The 15,470-nt window shown below is 31.6% G+C and overlaps 1 protein-coding gene across 1 annotated transcript in view; it reads right to left on the bottom strand.

Annotated features, from left to right (window-relative positions):
• The window catches only part of Lrp1b (LDL receptor related protein 1B), a 1,856,415-nt gene that overhangs the window by 554,457 nt on the left and 1,286,488 nt on the right, over positions 1–15,470 (bottom strand). The window contains exons 33-35 of the mRNA XM_058585368.1: positions 9,113–9,257; positions 4,959–5,080; positions 3,143–3,274 (exon numbers count right to left, since the gene is read on the bottom strand). Coding sequence (XP_058441351.1) covers positions 3,143–3,274; positions 4,959–5,080; positions 9,113–9,257 — 399 coding nt within the window. The remainder of the gene's footprint in view (positions 1–3,142; positions 3,275–4,958; positions 5,081–9,112; positions 9,258–15,470) is intronic.

The following is a 15,470-nucleotide window of genomic DNA, read 5'->3' as shown; positions in this document are numbered from 1 at the left end:
AACATTTTTAGCACTCAGGGAAATGCTAATCAGAATACACTGAGATTCCATCTCACTCCAGTGACAATGGCAATTATCAAGAATGCAAATAACAATAAATATGCTGGCAAAGCTGTAGGGGAAAAGTTACATGTTATAGTTTAGATATGAGGTGCTCCTCTAAATCTCATGTGTGAGCTATTGCAAGAATTTTCAGAAATGAGATGATTAGATTATGATAGGTAAAACCTAATCAAGTCAGTTAATCCACTGATAGATTAAATGATGGTAACTGTAGAGAAGTAGGGATGGCTGGAGGAAATAGGTCACTGGAGTGTTCCTTTCGGGTTTATATTTTGTCGCTGATGAGCAGAGCTCTCTTTTTGTTCCTGGTCACCACATCCTAAGCTACTTTTTTCCCCCCACACACTTCTGCCACATTGTCCTCCCTGGCCTTGGGCCCAGAGCTAGGGAGTCAGCCTACCATGGACTGAACATCTGAAACCATGAGCTAAAACAAAGTTTTTCTCTTCTACATTGTGCTTGTCTGTTATTTTTGTTACAGCAATGAAAAAGCTGACTAAAATATTAGCTATAAATTGTTGGTAGAACCAAAAATTAGTACAACCACTTAGGAAAGCAGTATGTAGATTCTGTAAGAATAGGAATGGGAACACCACATGAATCAGGTATCCCACTCCTTGGTATTTTATCCAAGATTTTTTAAATAAACATATTATACTGATACATACATACCAATGTATATAGTAGCAAAATTCTCAGTAGCCAAGTTCTGTAACCAGGCTAGGTACCAGTCAATGGATAAATGCTTAAAGAAAATTTAGTATTTATACACAATGAGGTTTTGCTCAGCCATAAAGAAGAAGGAAATTGTGTCATTTGCTTGCAAACAGTTGGAAATGGAGAACATCACACTAAGTGAAATAAGCAAGACTCAGAAGGTCAAGGGTCGAATATTTTATATGTGGGAGATAGAGAAAAAAGTATTAAAACAATGGGGATCTCACAAAATTGAAGGGAGATCAACAAAGTAGGGGAAGAGGATCTTGAGGGAGGAAGGAGGGGAAAGCATAGGGAAGTACTGGGGAACGGAATCTACCAAATTATGCCATGTTCATATGTGAATATAACAAAATGAATTCCACTTATACATATTTACATACATATGCATATACAATGGTAATACGTTAGTTAGTATAATAGCAATAATAATAACAACAGAGGTAGATCATTTTTTTAAAAAATCCATTCATCTACTGAAGGACATCTAGGTTGGTTCCACAGTTTAGCTATTGTGAATTGTGCTGCTATAAACATTGATGTGGCTGTGTCCCTGTAGTATGCTGTTTTTAAGTGCTTTTGGTATAGACCCATGTGGCATATATACACAATGGAATATTACTCAGCAGTAAAAGAGAATAAAATCATGGCATTTGCAGGTAAATGGATGCAGTTGGAGAAGATAATACTAAGTGAAGTTAGCCAATCCCCAAAAAAGCAAATGGCAAATGTTTTCTCTGATATAAGGTGACTGACTCATTGTGAGCTAGGGAGAGGGAGCATGGGAGAAAGAGATGACCTCTAGATAGGGCAGAGGGGTGGGAGGGGAAGGGAGAGGGCAGCGGGTTAGCAAGGATGGTGGAATGTGATGGACATCATTATCCAAAGTACATGTATGAAAACATGAATTGGTGTGAACATACTTTATATACAGAGATATGAAAAATTGTGTTCTATATATGTAATAAGAATTGTGATGCATTCTGCCGTCGTGTACTTAAAAAAATAAAAGCAATTAAAAAAGAGAAAAGAAAAAGAAAAATGAAAGCTGATTACTATTTAAAAAAGGTAGATCAGTAAAGTAAAGCAAGTATGTCAGGGGGAGTAGGAAGGGAGGAAAAGAAAAAATATTCAGAAATGAGATTGAGCAAATTGTTAAATGTATGTAAAAAAATAGCATAATGAAATTCCCTATTACATATAATTATAAGGTACCAGTAAATTTTTTTAAAAAAATGATAAGCACACTATGAAAAAGTTTCAACTAAAAGGTTAATTCTTCCTGATAAAAAGCTACTTTGGATACAAAATACAAATATAATAAAAATAATCATTGAGCATAAATTTTTTAAAAAATATTTTCAACCAAAGAGAAATTTGCTTTTCTAATGTTAATGTTAGATAAACTTATATCTTTACAAATAAACACTGGAACTTATATAAACAAATTACCACAGGGAATGTATTATTTAGTTAAAATGAGTGATAGAAAGATTTTTACAATTCTTTTTTTTTTTTGTAGGGGTACAAGAGATTGAACTCAGGGACACTCACCACTGATCTACATCCCCAGCCCTATTTTCTATTTTATTTAGAGACAGGGTCTCACTGAGTTATTTAGCAACTCACTTTTGCTAGGGCTGACTTTGAAGTCGGGATCCTCCTGACTTTGCCTCCTGAGCCACTGGAATTACAGGCATGCCCCACAGTGCCTGGCTACATTTCCATAATTTTATTAGGACACAAAAAAACTAGTTAACTTCAATAAATTCCACAGTGTCTACCATTAATTCCCAGTCATTCGTTTATATTAGCTAAATGCTAATTTCCTGTCTTTCACCTTTTACTGACAAATAAGAGGGAAAGGTAAAACCTGACTCCAAAATTATGCATAGTGTGATAAAAATAATTAAAAGCGGTTTAGTATTTATAATGTTTTCTATTAGTTAGATTACATTTGTCATTGTCTGTATTAGATGTAAAAATCACATCCTGAAATATTTTTAATATGATTATAATTTTATTATATAATAGCTCAAATGCTTTATACACCTTTATATTTGTTACTAGATGAAAGTATTATGTCATTTGAAAAATAGAGAAATAAAAATAAATAACCAACAGCTAATCACAACATATTAATTTACTTTCAATTTAAATACTATACTTTAGGAAAATTTTACATGATATTTTCTTCAAGTAAAACATTTAAGACAAATTGTGATAGGTTTAAATATTTATCTTCAATTTGTTTTCTTATTTCCAACTTGACTATCAAAGTTCAGATAGAAAGTTATATTTCTATCATGCTTAGTAAATCATATTAGATTTATACTTAAATTATAATTAAAAAGTTATTTACCAGCATGGAAATCTATTCCCACTGCAAATGAAGTTCCCGAGATGGGCATCAAAGCATCCATTTTGTCACTTGGTTCAAGAGGTATTCCCCTGATTCCCTCATGAACAGAGTACATGAGAAATGATTCTATACCTAAATTAGGGGGGAAACAATATAAAAATAAATATTTAAACTTAAAATAACTCAATCAGTATTATTTAAATTAATAATGTATTTCTTAGTCTTTTAAAAAATTTTTGATTGAACACTACCCTTTCTTACTAGCTAAAAGGTAGGGAAATCATGGTTTTCATCTTGAGTATACAACATGATCTCTAGCAGGTTGGTTAAAACAGATTCCTGAGCCCCTTTCCATGGGCCCCATAATGTGGAATTCTGCAAAGTTCCCAATTGGTGATGATGGTATTAGCATGGGAACATCATTTCCATAACCACAGAGATAATTATTTATTACTGTTGCTGTTCTAATATATATCTAGATTTTTTTAAGGAAGAGTAAATTTCTTAAATCCTTTAGAACACTAGACGTGCACCAACTGCTTATCTTTTGCTATTAATATCATACTTTTCCAGCATTAAAAGCATACCCTAAAATAAGCACATAAAAATAACCATACTACCAGAAAGTTATATGACAATCCTTATCAATTTAGCTAATATATTAGAAAATACTTATATATTCATATTGTTTTATTAACATCAAGATTCCTAGATTTATATCTGTTTCTGTCATTTTTTTTTATTCATGTGGTTTGGGCATGTTAATTTCTCTGTAGTTAAGTTTTCCCAACTATAAAATGGTAATAATAAGAGATCTACCTCATAAAGTTATGAGGATAAGTGAATTACATGTATAAGGTGCTCAAAACTAGGCCTGACATATAATAAGTACAATACAAATAATTTATTAAAATTCAATAAATAATAATGCTGGCATATAGTTTTTAAGTAATATAAAAGATAAAATTTAGCTCTAATCACCAGATATAAAATATCATTCCAGAACCAAAGTTCTTTGGAATAATAGAACTAGAGATTATAAAATAAGAAACAGCAAATATATTTTTAGGTTGCATTTCTTTAGTAGAAGTGCTACTGTCCCTAAATTTTGCAAACCTAGTTCTTATATTCTCCCTTATGCCTTCTATAAATTAGTTGAAAAGTAAACAAACTAAATCAAACTATACATTAATTATGGCCAATTGACCATTTCTTTTTATTTCAATTTTTGCCTATTCAAGTTGAATGTAGAAGCTACTACATTTGGTTAATGTTTGATAGTAAACTTCATCTTATTTTCTTTGCAGGAGATATTCTATGCAAATGTGTCACATAAATAGTTGTTAAATTATATTACTAACACAATTTAAAGATCATGCCAAAAATAATGTAGTTATGTGTGTGTGTGTGTGTGTGTGTGTGTGTATATATATATATATATATATATATATATATATATATTTTAATTTCTTTTCAAAGCAAGGAATATAAATTTTTCACTCCTAGGAACACAGTTTACCCAAAATATGTTTAAAACATATGCATAATAGTCATTTGATTAATGGTCATATTAATTCTCCTTAATTTTGAATAGTAGCTGGAATTTTTTTTCAAAGTTAGGAAGTCTTAAAAGAAAAAACAGTGATACTTCAAATATTTCTGATATACTAAAATTTTACATGTATAAAACTAAGCAGTACACCATTTTCCTATTAACAAGATAATATTATTTTTCTAATGTTTCATTGACTTTGGTTGCATAAAATCTGCAATCTGGTAGATTAAGTAAATGCATTAAAACTAAAAATTTTCATACCTTGACATGACATGCGGTTCTTTTGGAGATAATATCCCACTGTACACATGCAAGTCCTTGTAGTTTCAGATGTTGGTAAACAAAGCTGTGAGCATCCACCATTATTTAGGTGGCAAGAGTTGCTGCCTACATAAAGGAAAAAAAAATACACAAAAAGAAAAAAAGAAAAAGAAAATTAAAAGAGTTATTCAATATCAAAAATTTAGCAAATATTTTATGCCTTTAATTCCTAAATGTAGCTGCTTCATATTGATCAGTCTCACATTTTATTCTTCCAAATAATTTGAATTAGCAAATTATAGTTAAATTTTGTCCTTCAGAAAAAGCAAATAGAAATACATGAAAAGATTATAGTGACAGAAAAGCAAAAGAGAACTGATTATTCATGAACACTATCGTAGTTCTTTGATATGATGTAAGAACACAGAAATCGGGAATGTTTATTTTTTTTGATTTGGAACTTAACTTCATCTCCATAGTTATTTCCTTTGCAAATATATTTTATCCAAATGTGTCACATAAATAGCTATAAAGTTATATTACTAATACAACTCGAAGATCATGTCATTTAAAAAACGAAGCATGTGTATGTATAAGTATTTTATTTTTAAAAAATAATAAATTTTTCCATTCCTAGAAACATAATTCTCTAAAATATATTTAAACACACCCATAAAAGTCATCTAATTAATTGGCATATTAATTCTCCTTACTCCTTTACAGTGTCAATGACAAATATTAGTCAGGTAATCACAGGTAGGCATTCTATAAAGAAGTTCTTTTGAATTTATTAGGCCCAATATGCTAATTAAAGCTGTAGTGTAAAGTTTAGTAATTTACAATCTTACCAAGCAAGTTCATTAAATATCCCATCTTTACAACATTTTTATTATTCTAGGACATGCAATGCCATTTACTGGATGTTCAAGCTCTGATACTAAGTGCAATAAATCCAGTGAGAATTACAAAGCATGATGAAAGCTATATATCAATAGCACTCTATGGGAAATTTAAAATACCAATGCAGTTCATTATTTCTCATCTCCTGAATTCAAGATAGTCTGATGGAATTTAATTGTTCATTCAAACCTGTCACAATCTCTGTCATTTTTGAAATGTGAAATGCTCTCATTTGGGGAGATTTCTCATCGGTGTATCTACCACATTCTCTGCTCATTTCTTATAGATACTGTTCTGTCAAGGCTGAACTTTACCTTAAGTAACCCAAAGTTTTCAAACTGTTACAATTATTTTCTAAATTAACTAATGAAGACTAATTGATTCATTTCTTTCCCCCCCCCCAGCTTACTAAAGATGATATTTCAGCTCTCTTGTTTTTTAAAATAATAAGACAATTATATTAGTATGTGTGCAATAATTCTTTATTGGCCATATATATATTTTGTTGTATAGAAGGCATGTGGATGAACATTAAAATAATGCCTATCTATAGAGATATGCATATTGATAGAGATTAGTTTTATGCCAATCTATAACAATACACATATAGATAGAGATTAGTTTAACTTTCACTAAAGCCTGAACAACTGTAAAGAGATTGACAGATTATACCTAACTATAAAGTATGAAGAAATACCACACGGAGAGGAAAAATAAGGGGAACAAAGTAAAGAAACAGGTTAGGGAAGAGAATGAATTCATAAACATAAGACAAAATGAGGGGTTGTATAGCTTTGATAATATCAAAAGTATGTGAAAAGAATAAAACAGGAGCTTCTGGGATGGTACAATTTTGGGGGATAGGGGTACCAGGAATTACATTCAGGGACACTCGACCACTGAGCCCCATCCCCAGCCTCATTTTGTATTTTATTTAGAAACACAATCTCTCTGAGTAGCTTAGTGCAACTTTTGCTGAGGCTGGCTTTGAACCCTCAGTCCTCCTGCCTCAGCCTCCCAAGCCACTGGGATTACAGGCATGCCCCACCATGCCTGGCTACAATGGTACAATTTTTAATATAATTGCAATAATAGCAATTATATTAAATAACATTAAATTGTATTAATTATTAATTATTTAATTTAATTAAATATGTATACATATGTATATTATATAATACATAAATAATATGTAAATATTATATTTTCTATAATTATTTAATTATATTATATTCTATTGAATAATATAATTGCAATAATAGCAATTTTAATACATTTAATACATTTTAATAACTGTGGGGAGATAAAAAATTAAAAAGTATTTACAAAGTCACTATTTATAGTAAGTATCCTTTCCTATTAAATATAGGTGGAGTGGGAAATAATATAGTGATTTTTATAGTAATAATTCATATAGTGATTATCTATCAGGTTAGAAATACTAGCTTGAATGAAATTTTGTAATGATATTGATGTTCAAACCTCATGCCCCAAATGACTACTGGAGCTAGAAAGTCCATTTGACTATCAAGAAGTCTCAGCTCTCCAGTGATCTGTGTCAAAAATGATAAATGAATCAACTAATTGTACTTTGAAATCCAAAGAGATAGTAATGTTAACACCTTAAAGAGTCCTAAATTGCTCATATTTCATACTAATGAAGCTTTTAAGCTACCTGCAGTGATTCTGTTAATGGGATTGTCTTTAATACAGATGATTTTACCAGCATATTCTTCAAGAAAAAAAATGGTATTTTCACTGCATATTAAACTTAGTCATATTACATCTTTAATTTCTAAGTGCTAAGGGTCTGTTCATAGTGTATGGTACATTTATCTGTACTTATAGGGACAAATTTTTAAAATAAGGATAATCTGGTTCATAAAAGTTAGCAGGCATAGTGGCACACACCTGTAATCCCAGGAGCTGGGGAGACTGAGACAGGAAGTTCACAAGTTCAAAGCCAGCCTCAGCAAAAGAAAGGAACTAAGCAACTCAGTGAGATCCTGTCTCTAAATAAAATAGAAAATGGGACTGGGGATGTGGCTCAGTGGTTAAGCACCCCTATTTTCTTTTATTTATTTATTTGTCTGTATTTATTTATTTATTTATTTGGTGTTCAAGCCATCAAATACATGGTCTCACACATTTTAGGCAAGTTACTTTTCTACCCAAAATAAGCTCAGTAATCATTTCAGATTAATTATTGAAGTAATTATTTTTAAAAGCTTTTAAAAAATTTCTTTTCATGAAAAAACAAATGTATTTCCCTCTGAACCTCACAAGTAAGGCTTCTAGAACAAATCTGCTCCATCCTCATTGAAAAGCATTGCTTTTCTCCATTTTCTCTCCTGTTGTGCAAGCCGGCACTCAACTGATATCTCCAATTCCTGCCTGATGGTTGTCACCTGTCTTCTGCAATACAGATCCTGTTGGATCTGAACTCTTCCTCCTATTCTTTTCTGTTTTTGTCTCTCTGCCCCAAATCATTTAGATGAAATCATTACATAGTGTCCAATTTTTTTCATGAAGAATTTCCTAGAAATAAATACATGAAACTGAAGATTTTCATGGCAAAGACTAAAATAAGGAAGTGGAATACAGAATTTTTTTTTTTTTTTTTTTACAGGAGCGAGTTCTATTAATGTCATGAATAATAAAGCAAAAACTAAGAAAGAGCCAGCAGGTGTATAGTTGTACAGGATGGCAGCTCTAATCCAATTGCCATTTGGGCAAGGTGACAAATCCACCTATGTAAACCATCTGTTATTTCTCTCACTCCATTTCACTACACACCATTTGGAAAAACAAAACAAAAAGGCCAAATGCTTATAGCCAAAGAATTCAATGCTTTTGGATATGAAATCTTTACATCTTATATCCACTTTGTCTACTTGAAATTCCATAGTTCATTCAGTTTCTGGGCTTAATTGTATTTTGTATGTATTTCGCTGGGATTTTTTTTTATTCTATTTTCTCATTAAAAAAAAAAAAAAAAAAAAACACTAGGAACCATCTCTTTGAAGACCTGACACAATAAGATATGTAAGGCCATTTTGTTAATATTTTAAAAGTTCGTTATGTATCATAATACATAACTTTTAAAGACATTTCTCCTATAGTATTAAGCAACATTTTCCTTTTTTTGTTAAATTAGAAGCAAGAATAAAAACTTCTATTGCTGGAATGAGGAAATAGTATGAAAAAAGAGAACATTATATGCTCAAAACATGGCATGAATTTCCAAGTGTGACTTGCCTTGCTGTGCTTCTTTATCATATACTTTCATATGAACAACCCCAGAAGTCTTGTTTCGTAGGATGGTGGGGTTTCTTCCATCTCTTTTGTTACAGGTTCCCAGCTGAGCTAAGTTTTGGTCTGCCCACCAGAGTTTCTTATCTATAAAATAAAAAAGATTTTTTAAGGAGAATATAAATATTTTATTAAATAAAATAAATAGCTATTAAAATGTAATACATTCTGATTTATTTTGTTCTATTTAAAATCTAAGGGAGATACTAAAATCACATTTACTTTGAAAAGTGCAAACTACAGTGACATATTATTCAAAATTTCCTCCTCCTTTCCCAAGTCTTTAACTTTTCTTTTCCCAAAAAAGAATCAATAATATTTTATATATTATCTAATACATATTATATTGATAGAAATAAGCATACTTCAAATCAATATGTAATACAGAATTTTTTTTATTTTTATACTTAAACACAACCATAGTAGCTTTGTGCTGTATGTGTAAATAAATAGCAGAGTCCAACAAAATAGCTAAAGAAAATTACAAACATGTTGTTCTCTAGCTTTCTGTTTGCTAATTGTATTTTAGTTTTTAATAACTTTTATTTTCCATTACTGGATTCTTCACAATTATAGTAACTATTTTTATTTCTTGTGCAGAAATACTTGCAGAGAAATACTCCTTTCACAGAAATACTTGCACAGAAATACTCTTTCTTCAAAATTTTATTAATTCAAAGTTATAGAGATATGATATCATGACTTAAATTCTAGATGAAAACAGTTTTGCAAAGAAAAAAATTGCTTAAACATTAAGTAATTAGTGAATTATTTTTTAAAAAGGGTAATACAATTGTTCTTGGTGTTATTACTCTTTGCATTTTTTTAGTGACCCAGAAGTTAAAACACTATACCAGGACAGAAGCAAGTATAATTCTAATACATGTTATTTGTTTTCAGTTTTCTATATCAGCCTTTAATAAACCACAGAAGACTTGCTAAGATTGTGATGCAGGACATAAATATTAAGAATTTTGCAATGTAAAAATAAAGTTTTCATAAGCAAATAAGACGTTGATTTTAGAAAGAATATTCTCATAATAAATGACAAATAATAAGATGATTTTGAAAATGAATAGCAAAGACACATTTAGCATAATATATATAATTAGAAAATGACTAATAAAAGACCAAAATCATCTAGAAAACTGGAAAGGGTGAGATTAATAAGAATAATAGAAATTATTAGATTTTTGTCTTTCATATCAGAAAAAAGCATGATATGTAATATTACGTATACATTTGATAGAACCCTGGAAGAACTTAAACAGCTATAAAAGATCTGTTTTTGAAAGTGAGACTGAAGCTGGAAGGGTTAAATTAAATGATATTCTGTTAATGACAGTCTTTTTGATTATTTTGTTATTATGTGTATATTACTTCAGAATTTATAAAATTAATAAAAGTAGTAAATTAAAAGCAAATTAAAGACCTGGCAAGAGGAATATAAGTGTAGGGCTCAGAGCCTTTCTGGCTGGTCTCTGACACAGAATAGGTCCAAAATAAGTTTTTGGTTTTCAAAGTAGCCTAAATCAAAATGTGTTCCATTTCTATCTCCTAGACAAAAGCACCTCACCATGGAGACATTGCTAATTGAGTGAGGCTCAAGGTCATCACAATGGAATTCCAGGAAATTTTGTTCAGGACCAACGTTAACTGAAAGCACCACTCAAAGAATTTTCCTTCATTACTAACCCATTAGGACCCAAGGGGCCTTGAACAGGAACAACATGACACTTAAACTTAAAACAGTCAAGAGGCTGGATGATTTTCAAAGATGTATCTCTGTGCAAATTCTCATGTTTCAGTAAGCTATGACCTAACATATCATGACTCAGGATTCCATTTTTTCAAACCTGAATTTTTTAACAAATTTCTACGGCAAGATCATACAAATTCTTTTATGATTACTTTTTTTTTTTTCTAGTTGCTATGGGAATTCAGTGGAAAAAAAAATACTTCCTTGACATTCTTTCTTCCTATCTAGAAAGTAGCCACCCTATGCAGATGCTATGAATGATCACCCTACAAAAATTCCCTTCCGTTTTCAGCCTGCTAGAGAAGACTAATTTTCACAGAAAACAGTCAAAATATCAGGTGTTCTGGGAAGTAGAGGTGACCATGTAATCCAATTCTGTACTAAACTTTTTGATCAGGTGGTGCTTCTAAGAGTAACCCAAAATCATGTCAAATTCCCAGTTACTGAGAGTAACCAATTAAACTCTAATGTGCTGGTAAAGGATTGTTAAATAAATGGGAGAAGGAACTAAATACAAAGAACCATGACCTTGAGGACTATGACCAAAGAGTCCCTGGCCCATGAAAGACCATTAGGACTTGAACAACAGGAATTTCACCAGTGACCAATGTGAAACTGAGACCACAGTTATTCTGGAAAAACTATTCTAGATTGTTATAGTCCTTTAAAAACATATTTAGTTTACTCCTAATTCTTGAGATTCTTCAAAATCTTCTAATTATATTCTGTTTCAAATTCAAAATTACCTACAATTTTTAAAACCCTACATAAATTGAATTTTTTCTACCTATTGAGACTTCTTTCTAATTCTCCATACTTATTATTTCATGATATTAATGTATTTATTTATTCCACTAATATTGTACCAATGTGGCCCCTGAACATTGAATCTTCAGAAGTGTGAACCAAATTAAACCTCTTTTTTCATTAAAATTTATCCTGTTTGCAATGTTATGCTATTAGAAACAGAAAATAGACTGATACCAGCATCTATTATGTGTAAAATACCATTCTAGATGGTGAGAAATTGACAGTAGACAAGACACATAAGGTAGGTGCCTTTATAGACTCTATGTTCTAGTGATAGAGACAAAGATGAATGAACAAATATAAATAATAAGTAAAGACTGTGATTAATATCGTAATAGAACTAGGCACATTCCATTATACCACACTGCCTTTCAATTGAGAAATATGAACCCCAACTTTAGAGAAGTATTTCAAACTCCCACATAGTGACACCTCTCTTCCTCAGTGACTCAAAGTTCTCTACAGACAGAATTACATGGTTTTATATAATTGTGGCTTTTTTTCTATATTTCACTTGTACTAACGTTGGCTTCTTATCTAGAGAGAAAAGCTCCTGAGAGCAAGAATGCTGCTTTATATTTTTTGTATTTTTCACAGAACTTTGCCTTCTTTTGAACTGAACATGATGTACATATTCCCTAAATACCTATGAAATGATTGGGGAAATACATATCCCTAAAAATATCTCCCATTACAACTCATAACTTATAAAACATTTAAATAAGACCCTTTCTCCCAGCATCTGAGAATATTCTCTTTTCCTTTTTATATATTTCAATTTTTAAAGATCCTCCAACTTAAAGTAATTTGTTTTTTACTGTAAGTACTACCTGGAGTCATATTCAGGTTGTCTCAATTTTTTTGTCTTATGCTATTAATGACAAAAATATGCTAGAAATTTCAGAAATTATTAGCATTTTAAAAGTGCTTAAATCATATATAAGTGATTATGAGAAACTGTGCTTTACTGTTACATGCTTAGGTTACACAAACCTTCATATTCATATGCTTGAATCTGAATCCCTAATATCTCAGATTGTGACTGGATTTATAGACTGGGTCCTTAAAAAATAGCTCAGTAACTATTATGTGTAAAATACCATTACACATTTATATATTTTATATCAGCCCATTACTGGGCTGATATAAAATTATAAGCCCAGTAACTCAATAGCTTGAGGAAGAAAGATCCCAGTTCAAGGTCAACAGGCTGGGGAACTAATATATATATATATATATATATATATATATATATATATATATATATATTTTTTTTTTTTTTGCTGGTGATGTGTCTCAGAGGTAGAGTGCTATTGGGTTCAACCCCCAGCACCTCAAAAAAAATTATTAAATTAAAATGTATATGTTACGGTAGGTCCTAATCCAACATAATTCAGTATGACTGGTGTCTCCATAGGAAAGGAAAATTTGGATGCATAGAGGAAAGGCCATGTGAAAACAAAAGAAGACAGCCAGCTACAGGCCAAGGAGAGTAACCTCAAGATAAACCAACCCTGATGACACTTTGATCTCAGACTTCCCACTTGCAGAATTGTGAAAAAAATCTCTATTACATCATCCAGTCTAGGGAATTTGGTTATAGCAGCTCTAGCAAAGTGATATATTTGCTAATAGAGATTTTGAAGGAATCTTGAAGACTTTACAGAAGGAGGAAAGAAAGTGTCAGTCTAAACCTTGTCATAACAATTATATACAGTAGAATAGATAATACTATTTAATAAGAATCTACTAAGTTCCAGACCTTTAGCTAGACTCTGAGCACAAGAAAACTTGTTTCATTTAATCACCATAAATGATTTATGGTGGTGTTTTCTGCAGGGTCGGGGACTGAACCCAGGACCTTGAACATTCTATGCAGGTGCTCTACCACTAATATACCTCCTGTTAAAGATGAACAAATGAAAAGCAGGTAATCAAAAGGTCACACAAAAGGAATGTGACAATAACTTCCAGTCAATATTACTTAAATTTCAACACTATTTCCACTACAGAAATGCACTATACATAAAATAGTCTCACACTGGACCTAATAATACTATACTCTGCAATGCAAACATAATTCAATAAATACAAATTACAGTTTTATTCTAAATTAAAGAAGTTGCATATACAAATGTTTATTATAATTCTGAAATTTTGATAAGAGCTTTACATCTTAAAACACATCATCAAAATTTATAATGTACTTTTGAAGTTATTGATATTATTTATTTTGATTGAATTGTGCCAGAATTGTTGAGACTCATGAGTTAAAATCAGATTTTCTCAAACACTAGACTTTCACCTTTAAAAGAGAAGATATAATTCCTAGCTACACTTGAATTTCAGATAAAACACAAATAATTTATTAGTATAAAAATTTTTATTGTTTGTTTGAAATTCAAGTTCAACTGAATGTTCTGTATTTTATCTGGCAATTTTATCATCTCTGCTCTCTCTTAGAACACCAAAATTTACAAGAAAGTAATGAAAAAAAGCATAAAACTACAAAAATAAGAAATAGGAGAAGGCCAAGGCAACAACAATAACAACAACAACAAGAACAAAATAGAAGTTTAAAGGTAGATCATAATTGGTGACTGATTTTATAGATAAAATGAAAATCTAGACCTACAAGAGGAAGAGGCAGATGCAAGTTAATTTTCACTGCAGGACTTCAAAATTGATCATAAATTGTGGGCCTGAAGACATTTAAAATGGGAATATAGGTGTAATAGATGAATTGCGATTGTTTAGTCTAAGAAGCCAAGTACAGTGTAGAGTTCCCTCCTCAAGCCTCGTAAAAAAGATACTGCCCAGAAGGACAATTGAGGAGGCCCAGTGAGGATTAAGTAATAATCTACATTGAAGGATGCCAAATTTGAACAATATCTGTAATATATACTAGGTGGGTTAAAATGCAGATTGCTGGGGATTCCAGAACTGATCATTCTGTAGGTGTAAGCTGGGGTCTGAGATCCTGAATTTATGAAAAGCACAGGTGATGCTGAGGTCCTGCTGCTGCTGCTCATTCCGTGTGTCTTCAATCCAGACAAACATCGGAATCACCTAGAGAATCTTTGAAAACATGCCTGGGTTCTGCCCCCAGATTTTTATTTCACTGAGTTGTTTTGACCTATGCGGCTAATCCTATCATCATATTTCAAAACTCCTGCTACTCAAATGTACAACTAAGGTTAAGAACCACTGACCAAGCCCCCGGTGCCTTGGCATGCACCTGTAATCCCAGTGCATCTGGAGGCTGAGGCAGAAGGATCCCAAGTTCAAAGCCAGCTTCAGCAACCAAAAAAGAAAGAAAGAAAAAAAAAAAAAAAAGAACTACCAAACAAACTGCTAAATCAAGAGACCCAGGCTTTATCTCCCAGATGAGATATTAAGAATTCTCTCATTTGGGGAAAACTCTTTAGCCCAATACTTTGAAGAAACTGATAACTGAGAGGTTCCCTCTCCCTACTGAAAGAAAAAGAGAAAGAGATGGAGGGCAAGGGAGAAAGGAAGGAAGAGACGGAGGGAAAAACAAATAGATGAACTAAAACCTATCAGTGTTTGTTTCTTTGTTTATTTATGCCAGGGATAGTCAGGGCATATAACCATTGAAACACATCCACCACATCCCAGCCCTTTTTATTTTGAGACAGAATCTTGCTAAATTGCTTAGACCCTTGCTAAATTGCTGAGGCTGGCTGTGAACTTGAGATCCTCAGGCTCCC

This window comes from Marmota monax, unplaced genomic scaffold, assembly GCF_021218885.2.
Source record: "Marmota monax isolate L192 unplaced genomic scaffold, Marmota_monax_Labrador192_F-V1.1 WCK01_AAM20220418_F8-fsc00034, whole genome shotgun sequence".
Classification (NCBI taxonomy): Eukaryota; Metazoa; Chordata; class Mammalia; order Rodentia; family Sciuridae; genus Marmota; species Marmota monax.
Note: the sequence above shows the minus strand (reverse complement) of the source record. Positions and strands in the feature narration are given on the sequence as shown.